The 13,087-nt window shown below is 35.1% G+C and overlaps 1 protein-coding gene across 1 annotated transcript in view; it reads right to left on the bottom strand.

The window, feature by feature from the left end:
* Positions 1–13,087, bottom strand: part of KLHL32 (kelch like family member 32) — a 129,876-nt gene that overhangs the window by 39,230 nt on the left and 77,559 nt on the right. The window contains exon 7 of the mRNA XM_086744429.1: positions 151–366. Coding sequence (XP_086600555.1) covers positions 151–366 — 216 coding nt within the window. The remainder of the gene's footprint in view (positions 1–150; positions 367–13,087) is intronic.

Genomic DNA, 13,087 nt, shown 5'->3' with positions numbered 1-13,087 from the left:
ATTTCATTTTAAGATTTCCCTTGGTTGTTATTCACAGTTTTTGCTCAAGTGCTTATTCTCCCTTGAGATTGCTCCAGGGTTTCAAAACAACAGATTACTGATACGGTTTATAGAGTATCACACATTCTGCTTGCTCACCAGTCTCCTTACCTGCCAGATTTGTTCTTCACTGAGTGAAGTGAGTCTATCACTTTTAAAAACCTCTCGAAGAAGACAGTATGGAAGTGCCAGAACTTCTTCAGGACGACTCTTCAATAGCTCAGAGAGATGTTTTACTAAGAAGTCAACCACTGCATTCTCCAACAAAGTGAGGTTGAAGAGGTCCGCAAGTTTATACAGGTCCAAGTAATTAAAACTATTTAATTCCTAAATGGGTGAAGCAAACAAAATATATCTCAGAAAAAAAAAAACAAAACCAAAAACAGAAGAAAAAATCCCACAGGTCTCAGACAATGAAAAAAGTTAGTTCATTTGGAGCTGTGGAGAAGGAAGGCAATATAACTTGAAATTAATTAACACAGTCTCATTCAAAATGTATGTGTAAATGTTACTGGTACATATGCAAATATATGTGATAGCACTAATTTATATTGCAACTACTAAGGTTAAATAAGTATACAGCATCTGTAAGAAATATGGATTAGCACATAATATAATAAACCAGCATTATTTACACTGTATGACAATGGCTCACAGGAGTTAACACATGGGTTAAAGAAATGTATTTGTTAACTACAATAGTTTGTTACAAAGCAATTGTTTGCTTATTATTTACTGTTTTGATTGAGCCAGAGCACCTGTGTAGCACAACTTTTAGTTTCATGAAACCTCGCAAAATACGAGATGCTGAGCTACATTTTATTATGTATAAATTTATCTTCCATGAACAAATAGACCCTTTTTTTCCAGCCACTGACATCAAACTATAGTGGATGTTGGCCTCATATTCTTTCTCCCCCTCCTTCTAGCAGCAGAAAATCTGCTGAGACAAAAGCTGCAGTATCTCACAGCAGGAAGTTTTTTCCATCCTGGTAACAGATAACCTATATTTATAGGTTAGTTTTTTCAACTTGGCATCCCTGTAAATTAGCGTCTGGACAGTTAACTACTGCTATTCTAGACCATATTGCTCCCTTCAGGGGAGAGGCCAAGAATTCATCCATATTAGAGAAAAGCACCCAGGACGTCTGTGAAATAAGCACGTTTACCCCTTTTCTCTGTTCTTGCTGTATGCTGACACGTCTCTTCCTCTCCCCTCCGCAATCCTGGTTTTCATCTTCCAATTTACCGCGTTGCTCCCTATCAGCCGCCTTCTCCTTGACCAGCTCCATGTGTGAAAATGACAAGAAGTCTTGTCAGTTTCACTTTGCTGGTTAGTTAACATAGGGACTAGAGCAGGAAAGAGAAACAGACTAAATTAAGTCAATTTCACTTTCACTGCTCTGCTGGATGGAATGGCAGCACCAAATGAAACTGACAAGAAATCTTGTAAATGTCAAATGAGCTGCACGGCTGGCAGATAGAGCAGAGCAACAGGGAAGATGGGAAAGTGCGAAGAGGGGGTTTTTTGGAAGGTTTCATGGACTACATCTCGAACGTGTGAATTGGGTGGCTGTCCCAACGACTGTGGAGATGTTTATGCATATGCAATGGAGAGTGGAGAAAGAATTTTTTTTCCACCTGCTTAGAGGAGTCAGTACCGGAGGAAATTGAATCAGATGCCTGTGGAGGCTCCTGCTTGTTACAGTCTCCCAGTATGAACAGTGCACCTTCCCTGGCATGCTTTTACGTTAAAGATAAATCCTATTCATTATCTACTTAAACTGCTGCATAAAGTTTCACATTATTTTCTTGGAAGAAAAGTTCTTTACATTGTCAGAACAAGCACTAACAGCCATCATCCAAAAAGCCACAGATATGCCAGTGTCAGTTCATCTTCACACTAACATAGATGAGGTAAGGATAAATCCTCCTCAATTGCAGAAAGAAACAGAAAGGAATTAATTTTACATGAGAAGTATCTGGTTTGTATGCTTGCTAGGTGATTTAATATCTGCGGATCACAGATGGTACCTCACACCACCACTTCTGTGATCGCCATGCAATGGTGGCAACAACGCATAGGAGTATGATCAATGTAAACATCACAGCATTTGACAAGCAACAACCATGGTTTACCGTTCCTGGTTTGGAAGACTCTTTTCAAATAACTTCCTCATTGAACCAATGCCAAACATCCAGAAAGAAATTTAGAAGAGCTCAGTGTATACTTAGCTATATCTGGGGAGGACTAAAATAAACAAATATATAATCAAACATTGTGATCTGAGGATCAACAGCCCAAATAAAACACAGGCCTGATCAAACCCCACTAAGTGTCAACAGAGAAGGACAGACAGCTTCTGGTGGACTTCAGAAGAGGACAGAACTGGAGATACCATAAGAAAATCTTTTCTTATTAGAGAGAAACAGTAATTTGACACAAAAATGCAGTTTCCCCCTGAAAAATATCCACATTTTTAGTCAAATTTGAAAGATATTGATAAGTCTTAATTTTTGGCTTGGGTATTTTTGATGATGCCCTAAACTCCCCTATCTCCTCAAATCAACACCAACCGAGGTTTTTTTATGAAACATGTCATATAGTTGAAGAGGCCAAATACACTTACAGATGGATAAATAAACTCTCATCAGTTGTTTATTTACAATATTATTTTTACTTGTATGTGTTCACTTATTTCAGATGCTTATTTATTTGTCTATTCATTTATTTATTACAGGGATTTATTTGTTTACTTATTTTCATTAGTAAGCTTCTGAGGATTTTTGATGCTTTGTCTAACAATGTGTTAGTGACCTGTTGGACTTACAGTTTATTGCCTGATGAATATTGCAAGTATATTTTGTTAAAACTGGTCTTGGCCTGCAATCAGAAACATTAGTTTCTGGTTTTGTAATGTTAGACTTGATCTACAGGTTTGTATTTCACAGACAAAAAGGCAAGTAGTGCATTAGCTTTTACAAATGAAAATTATCAGACTATCATGCCAATATTCAAAGCAAAATCATACAGTACTATGCATTACTGTCTCTGTGATTATACTAGAGGGCAAAAATGTCACACTGAGACTATAAGATGTACACCACAGATCAGATAACCTAGGTCTTCACATGTGATAAGACTTTCAGAAACACCAGACTAAAATGTGAGTTAGTTGCAAAAAATCCCAAAATGCACCTTACCTTCTAGCTTTAAAAAAAAAAAAAAAAAAAAAAAAAATCCAACAGGACATATTCAAAGCAATCACTGTCAATTCAGTTTGATTTGAATAGATTTTCAAACTAAATTCTTAGATGAATTGAAAACTTGGTTAAAAAATGAAATAGGTCACTACGAAATTAAATGTAGGTGTGGTCATGAATGAGAGTTCTGGCAGTGTCTTGTTTCCCACAGATTTTATTATATTGTGTAAAAGAGCAGCTACAAAGTTTAAAAGTCGTGCAACTTTCTTCTGGTACCATATTGCAAGCATACATTCTTTAAAAACATGCAATATAAAACAGGCTTATGTAAATAATTGAAACATTTAATCTTATTTTATAAAATTTTAAATATATGCCACTTATCTTTTTTGAACTGAAGGATGAAATATGAACACAAGCAGAACTGTCACTAAGAGCTGAAGAGAATTAGGGAAAGGTAGCGATCCTATCTCTTCTAATGTGATGTGTGTTATGCTCCTGAAACGCATTCAGACTAAGAAAATGTGTAAGATCATATATACAGATCTTACAACTAGCAGTTGAAATAGTTCTAAAATCCCACAGTAAACTCAAATAAATGTAATAAATTGGCCAAATTATTTATCAGTATCTACTTCTAAAATTAGAAACTTTGATCCTATGTGTTTCTACTTACTATACATCCCCCCGCTTCCCTCCTCTGTGAAGAGAATCGTTGTTCTACACAACTAGTCTTCTGATTCAGTAGTATCAACCTCTAGATGCCAAACAAATTTAACAATGAGCTGACATTTAAAACCCTCATAAAAGAAAATCAGTTTTCTGAACAAACATGATCTGAAAGACGACAATATTAAATATTCAAAATAAATGATGTGACATTGTCCATGTTTTAATATGGAGGTGTATTTTAATATTAAAAATATGCTAAATTGTCAAACAGGAATAATAGATATAAACATTGTATTTAAATTACTTCCAAATCCATCTTTATTCATTTGTATTTAAAAGAATAATTGCCTTGCACAACCCACAGAAAAGAATGTAAGTAACAGATTGATAAATTACAGTTAATCATAACCAAGTACATAGCAGACTACAATATACTTCTATTCCTCTGCTCCATGTTATAAATAGCAGAAAAAGCACAAGGAGAACTAAGGGGAAAGAATGCATTTCTTTATGACCTTATTTGAAAGATAAACTCCTTGGGGAAATACAATTTATTCAGATTATCAAGACCCTGCTGTGCAAATCTACAGTCTGGGAGCACACTACAGAGATCAAACAATATTTACTTTATTCTGTTGGGTATAAAAGCTTTTAATGAATGCATAATTAAGACAGAAAAAGTATATACAGCTTCAGAATTCCACTGCCAAGCCAAGCCATTAATATCCAAAGTATCGTACCCAGTTGTAACTCCACCTGCTTCCTATTTATATTACAACACTGTTATAAATCAAGGTATTAAATGACTAGCCCTTCTGCTGTAACAGAGCAGAAATCACAGAATATTGGTACATAGTCTTTACAGATGTTTCATTAGTTTATATTTTTGCTAACTCTCCAGAGTTACTAGATACCTTGAGGAAAGCTGAAAACTACTTAGCTAACCCATCAACTACCAGCAACCATTTATGTTAAATATTCAGTTTGGTGGGGGTTTTTTGTTGCTAATCCTGAAAGAGCAAGTTTTGTCTATTAGAAACGCAAAGTTCACAGGAGTAGTAGTTAAAAAATTAGTTACCATCAACAAGAATAATAAAGAAAAATAGGACAGTACAATAGTATCACTTCCAATTCTTTTGCAGACTCTAATAACAGTTTAAGGCCATGAGAATACAGGAGTGTAAGCCTATTCCCCTGGCATACTGGACAAGCCCATTAAATCATCTTTGTCATAAATTAAGAAAGATCAATCTAAAACTCGCTCTGTTCTTGCTCCCAACTACTATTATAAGAAGGCTCATCTGATTTTGAGATTCCAATTCCTAATTTCCAGCTTAATTTACTCAGACAGTTTATATGCATTTGTTCCTGTGCCAACATTATCTTTTCGTTTTAACAGCACACTCTCTCTCTCTGCTCCCCCCTCCTCCAGTATTTATCCCCTTGATATATTTACAGAAAGCAATCATATTCTTACTCAGCCCTCATTTTGCTAGACTAAACAAGCCAAGCTCTTTTAATCTCCTCACGTAAAGCAGGCTTGCCTGATCATCTTAGTTGCCCTTTTCTACATCCCTCCCAGTTTGACTTCATTTATTCTTCTGCACAGGCAAACTCTTTGCAGTCCTCATGATTTTTCAACAGTACTTTGTACACTAGCATTAATACTTCCTCAGCTTTATAAATTACCTTGCATGAAATATCCTAGACTCGAACTACCTTTTTCTTGACAGTACCACATTAGTAGCTCATTCTATGATTTAATACACAAAAATTCTCTATAAACTTGCTCCTCAAGTGAGACACAGTAACAGCCCTTCCGTCTGCCAGGCAGGACAGAAATAATATAACATGTTATGAATAGGAATTGAATATCTTCCACAGAGATGCAGTAGATTCTACTGAGGATGCTCCAGAATGATTTTCCAACTGCTTATTTAATTTTTTTCTGTATTTGAATAACAGATCTTGTATTTGTCCTAGTACATACCAGTTACTTATTGGGGGAAAAATTATTTCAATAATTTTCTTAAGATTTTTTTCAAAACTAGGCAAGGAAATCCTCTTAATATTCTGAAAAAAAAGGTAAGTTTTAAATCAATATAAAGTATAAAAACTTTCAAACACAGTGAAAATACAAGTAGAAAATATGTTTCTAATATACAATATGTTAAAGTGTGATTTTCATTCTTAATCCTCACCTCCATTAAAACCTCTTGAAAACACCTCAAAAGGTGTTACACAGAACGAGACTGACAGGAAAAGGCCATTGCTCTTCCACATTAAACATATTCAGAATGGAAATAGCTCGTAGAAGTTGCCTTCACTGTGAAAAACTTCCGTTGACCCCCTTCATCTGCTTCAAGAAATAGTTTGGATGTGTTCAGTAATCACTCCCTTGAACTTCGCAGCTAAAAATCTCATCGCATTCTAGTTGCTCTGTCCCTAATCTATTCTGCAGCAAAGCAAGATCCTGTCTGCATCATTGTCCACTGTGGGCCAAATCACAACAATAAAACCTGAAGGCTGAAAGGCTGTTTCTGTTGTGCTGCTTAGGATCCACTTTGGAGCCCTGGCAGGTCAGAGAAAGACACTATTGCTTTCAAATGCAGAAGCATGGAAAAAAAGAAAACAAAACAAAACAAACAAACAAAACAAAAACCAACACAAAACAGACTAAAGAACAGGAGAGCAGATCCACACAAGAAGCCCTGAGATAACAAGGACCAAATAGTACTGGAACCTAGCAGGAGAGTTAGAATCACAATCCAGAGAAAACGTGGCTTCTCAAGGAGGCTGGCTGATAGTTCCTCCAACTGCTCTGCAGAAATATAAATGAATAATGATGAAGATGGATAACAGCATGATAGTCACTAACTAAAAAAGGAAGTCATCACTCATGATGTTGCGCTAAAGAACAAACAGGGAGCATATTCCAAAATTATCAATATACTAATGTTAACACTCTAGATATAAATAAGAACAGGGGAGGTGTTCATGTGCAAAGATTATATAATATGATTCAAACAACTCTGCTCCAGAATCTTTTAATGACATTTTATTTCTAGAACATTTCAATGATGTATACGTGTGCTCTGTAATAAACCCAGCGAGTGACCACTTTTCTTAAAAACTTGTCTCTGCTTCAGAATCCCAGACAACAGCCTGTCACTAAATGCTTAAGGATTACAAAGCTAATGAACACATCTAAAAACGAAGAATTGGAAAAGGGTAACTGTAGTGAGACAAATTCAGATCTCAGAAATATTTGCTAAACAACTTTACCAGAATTTTAAGGTAGTATGTGATACTACGGAAAGGCTGAATCCAGTGCAGGATAACGCAATAGTGAGTATCATTATGACAGACAAAGCAGGATCAGTCACCAATTTGAAATTGATAGTTCCTAATGCATTCTAAGAATCACATCACCCCAGCTCTCTACTAACATTTGACTTGTGTGAAAGGAATAAGGCATCAGTAGGGGAACTTATTTTTTTTGAAACCTCAAAAAAACCTCATTTTCCCAAGTTTATGAGAAATATTGGCAGAATAAAATGGAACAAATTTAACACAACCGGTATTAGAGAAAGCTGAACATTGTAATATTTCATACATTTAATATATTATATACTTTTAGTAGGATGCATCTTAAATGTTCAATGACAATCTGAGAACGAAGTTATTAACAGTAAGTTACAAAGCAGTGTAACTTTTTCCAGCAGAGTCCTCAAGGAATTGATTCTTGGTCCAATACTGTTAACAGTTTAATTGAACTAGAGAATGGTAAGTTTTGCCCACAGAGTTTGCAGAAGACTCTGCAAAAGCAGTAAAGTAATAAATTATGAGAATGACAGAATATGAGTATTGTCTGGCTTTGCTGGCAAAGTCATCATATTAAAAAGAAAAAAAAATTTAAAAATATCTGAGAACCAGTAACATAGCCAATACAGAAAATATACCAGGCTCTGTTTGGAACAACACTTACAGGCCATCAGGAGGCACTAAGAAGCAGTCATAAATAGGAATATCAGTTCTCAGAAAAGTGCTGTGGCAAAAAAAAAAAAAAAAAAAAGGCTTATGTCATAAAACGCACACCAAGTACTGTCCAATAAAATAAACAAACCCTCTTGCTGCTTCAACATTGCATTTTTAAGGCTACTGCTCAAATATTGGTCCCAGTTCTGAAGTCCACGCTTTAAGGATACAAAAATACTACAGGCTGGAAAACCAATCTTGCAAGATTTAAGGTGCTCAACTTAGTTTCTTACAGAAAGACTCCTGGTGGATTTGATCTTGAGCAAAGACATTTATAAAATGGAGAGAACACAGGAAAGCAAAGAAGTTCTGATCAATTTTTCAGAAAATAGTTTCTGGCTCATGAATGTAGGATCAAAGTTACCCTGGCCACTGGACTAGGAAGTACAGGACTGTTTGCATTGCCTTAGTGTGTTTATGCACAATTTGCATCTCTGCATTGAAAAAAGGACTGCAATAAACCAAATTTTTGCCAGTTGTCTGTACAAATAAAGAAGGAAATATTTGCGCAATTTGACCTCTGAGGATATACTGTTTCACATTCCTCTGAAAAGCCAGAGACTTGTTCCCGCTGCAGGAAGATATGAGGGTACTCAGCAGCTAAAAGAACCTGATTATAAGTATGCAAATGATAAAAAGGCAATATTTCAATTTTAATTGGAAAACTGTCATTTGTTCAGGTATCTCTATGCTCCTGAAATATCTGACCTCAGCTCAAAATTCACTACGAAATTTTTTGCTTACAGCAATAAGCCAAAGCAAATTCTCATTTTACAGAGAAAAATGAGAGAGTTGAAGAATAATTTAAAAGATTTCCCATGATGGAGAAGATACAAAAAATCAGAACCTCCAATGCTTGGAATCCACTCCAGTGCTCTAGCAGTTACCCCACCCCTAACTTTAACACAATTTAAAGTTTTTTATACAGCTCAATATATCAGCAAAATGTCTGTAACATGTTTTGTATAAGCATTATGTCACTATAAAATAAAACCCTCTAAAACACTCTGTCCCTAAATTTACGTAGTGAAAGGAACATCTCTCTTTGCCATGACTAGGAGCTGTGCTGATTAGTAGGTTTACTACATAATAATCAGAACTGATTTCAAAGGTAAACAGGATAAAAATAGATAGTAGTAGCTCACATAGGGGGAAAGAAAGTAAAAGAACTTTAAAAACTCTGGAAGCATCAATGAATTAAAAAAAAATTCATTACATGTGAAGATCAAGGGGGATTTGCTTGTATTTTAAGCATTATTGACTGGAGATTCACTTATCACTCTCTTGGTCAGAAATTATTATAAATACGACTCTCAAAAGCAGAAAACCTAGAAAAGGGCAAAGCTCAAATGTAAAAAAATGGACCTTGACTCAATGTCCAGTTTGACATTTCCTACATCTCACCTTCAGTAGTGCCAAACAAGTCACAATTCCTCCCAGAACTAACACATGTGAACTTCACATTGCTGAAGGTGCTAAGCATCAGGAAGGCACGAGCCTTCAAAGACCATGACAACTGCTGTTCATTCAGTTTCTAGCAGTCCTTACCAATAAAAAAATAATTCCCACCACTCCCCAAGTCTCAAACAGCTGTGCTTTATCACCAAAGGTTTTTTCCCCACAGAAACATAGAAGAGAACAATATTTAATCAATGTATCATATGAAATTCTCTCTAGCTTCAAGATTTCACCTTGAAGATACCACCTTTAAAAGCAGAATAGATCATTGTAGGCCCAGCTTCTAAGTGTTCACAACTACAGACGCTTGCCAGAATCTCAAAATCTTGAAGTATTTTAAGACCCCTGTTCTGTATCCCCCTTTAAATACAAAACAAATACAGAACAAATTGAAGCTAGACACCCTTTAATAGAAAATTGGAAGGGCATTTAGAGGAGGGACATAGCTCAGTTACTTCAAAAAGAATGTACATCTGCAGCTAATGTAACAAGAACAGTCACTGTTTAAAAATTAATTAGAGCTTACTGGAAAAGTTTTTAGCCAATTATTATTCCATGCAATGATACAAAAATTAGTCCTTTTCAAATACAATTTTTAATAAGGAAGTTGCTAAAATATCCTAATTTCAAAGATTTCAAACACATTTAAAAGCAAAATGCTAACAGCAGCTTATCAAGGTTATATATAACTAAAGATGTTTGTTTTTTCCCACCCCAAACTATTCACTACGAACACTAATAATTTTTGCCATCTTTTATTCCTTTTCAAGAAGTTCCATTAATTTGTTCAACTCTTGGTCTAGGTGTGAATGGTGCTATATGGGTCCAGACCCTGATTAGGACTTTTTACCAATGGTGGATGACATATTTTCAAGTTAAGACTTCCAACAAATACTTTCAAGTGTTCAGTTACAGTAAACATTAAACATCAGTCTCTGGGGGTCCCTGACATCATCACTGTATATAGATATAATTCCTTGCATATTTCAGTTTCCAACGAAGATCATAAGGCAGTAAATATGAGTAAAAATATTGTGAGGCAGGCAAAAACAAAATACAAGCATATATAGACACTGATTTTGGGCCTGGCATACGACATTGGGTCTGTCCCCCTAGCTTTCTCCATGTCCACAACATGCCATTTCAAGTCAGTGGGAATGAATGTGTTTGAGGGGCTGAACCTACCTGAGGTTAATACAAAACTTTCCCCATGGTAAGTAAACAGGTATGCTTAGACACTATGGAAATTCAAGGCCTTTTGCATATATAATTAGAACACGTGGCTTATGGAGAAAGGAGAAAATACTGAAATGAAATTTAGGAAAAAAAATCTCCTTTGAGTGGCTTTGGAAATTTTCACAACAAAGATCGAAGTGTTTACGAGGAAAGTCCAGCCAACATATTACTACTCTTCTAATCTAGAGGACACAACAGTTCCTATAAAATGACCATAGGGACAATTCCATGTGTTACCAGCTCAACTCCTGCTGAACTGCAAATAAAAGTCCTGGCTTAAGTTATTCAACATCCAATGCCACCTATGCAGTTAGACACACTCTGTAGTAGAAATCACAAATACTGTAAGGCACTTGAAACAGATGTGAAATCTAGCAGCAACTTCCTCTAAATTAATAAACAGATGTTTAGAATATATTACACAAGAAAAAAGTGAATAAAGTCACAAATATTTTTCAGTTTGAATAAAACACTAGCAGGACATTACTGATGGTCAATAAAGCTGTTGATACGACTAATCTTTAGGTTTTTATCTTTAAGTTTTAGAATTAGTGAGATGAATGAGGACAATTTATAACTTTCAAAGCTCTGATTACATATTGGCTGAAGATTCAGTAAGACAGCATGTATACATTTATATTCATTCTGAGTTCAAGGCCTATTCAATACCCTGGGCAGAAATGGAGGTTTTATTTCAAATAGAATTAGTCTACATCACAATTCTGAAGCAAGTTCCCCAGCAAATTCTACTCCTATGCAGTTGTGCAAATAAAACACTATAAATGACAGAACAGGCTAAAATGCTGTCTCATTTAGCGCTGCTAAGAGATCTACCGGAAAACATCAACAGCCTTACACGGAACTTGTTTCCTTCTTTGTACTCCCCTACAAACTGAAATAGTTCAGTGAAAAATATTTCTCTACTAAGTACTGAAATAGTATTTAACAGTAGTTAAAATTAGATAATAACTTGGGGTACTTCCATTTCTGAAACTACTTATGTACACTTTAGGCTTAGATAATTTTCATCACAAATCTTTCTTCTTAACTAGCACAACACACTACCTGAGTGTGTTGTGAGCAGTTCAGATAAATGGATCAAAAAGTAATGATTAAATCATCAGAAAAACATTATATATAATGGGGCAGGAATCAACTACATAGATTCATTTCAAGTTCAGACATTTTGCCTTTAATGAGAGATGGTGAAAAGAAAAGTCTAAAATACAAAATACTATACATATAAAATACTGCCAAACTGGGGGATGTATTAACTTGAATCCTTATGACTGTAGTCCACCTCCACCATTAAGTAAATCAGGTTTTCAAAGGATAGTCTCTTCTATTAAACTGACTGTATGAAAATAAAATTTACAAGGTCTTTTTTAATATCTTTTGAAGATGGAGCAGATCGAGTCATTCACTATTTTTCTCAGTTTAATACTTCAAGTGCCAAGTTGCCTCTCAAATTTCATCAAATAACACATTTTCTCATTCATTTTCTTAAGAAGGATTCAGCTCCTGTTTAACATTTCAAACTTGAAATTGATCGCTGTGAAAATAATAAGTGTGTTTAAAAACACAAAGTATAGAGGAGGTAAGAGATATTTACTTCATAATTAAGAAGGAACAAAAATCAGTTCTATCTTGGCTAAGCCAGTAACAGAGGAAAGAAAAGATGGACAATTAACTCTCTACCACAGTGATACTTCTCAGATAAAATCAGACTGTAACTCAGTTCAAGTCCAATGTTCTGTTCGGGTTCAGAGGTTACAAATGATTTATAGGCACCATTTCGTACTTAGCATTCTAGCTTTTCCCATATTGGTAAATACTTTACAGCCAAAGCATTTTCATGTTTCAGAAATATCTCTGCTAAAATGGCTTAACAACTCAAATTGCTTTAGATGAAAGTAAATCTAAATAAAATGTCCGTTTGCTTCTTCACAGAAAGTAAAAGCAGCTCTGTATATCTGGTGCCTGTATTCCTGTTCTTCCACATTAGAACTGTAAGTCTCCTCTTTCAGGTCACGTCTTCCACATAAAAGTGCTAAACTAATGCCGCTTAATGACAAATTAATGTCCATGAATAAAAAATACACCTCTAATAGCATAGAGTAATTTGCCATTACAATATCATCATTGGACATGCCCCTGGTTTAATACGATGTATTTAATTCATAACTTAATGAGTGATATATAAAAAGAGAGAGATGAACCCTGCAATTACATTTATGTGAGTCTGTCACCTTATTTGTAAAACCTTAGAGTCATTTACATTCAAATTAGAACAAATGAGTGATTTCACAAAGTGCAGTGATAAATGACCATTGCTGCACAAGACAGAACGGTATTTTCTGTGAAAACACTAACAGTTTCCTATTATTTGTTAAAAATTACAACGCATATTGCCCAGTGTTGTGTAAATAATGACTTTTTT

The sequence above is a fragment of the Chlamydotis macqueenii genome, chromosome 3 (assembly GCF_036417535.1).
Source record: "Chlamydotis macqueenii isolate bChlMac1 chromosome 3, bChlMac1.mat, whole genome shotgun sequence".
Classification (NCBI taxonomy): domain Eukaryota; kingdom Metazoa; phylum Chordata; class Aves; order Otidiformes; family Otididae; genus Chlamydotis; species Chlamydotis macqueenii.
Note: the sequence above shows the minus strand (reverse complement) of the source record. Positions and strands in the feature narration are given on the sequence as shown.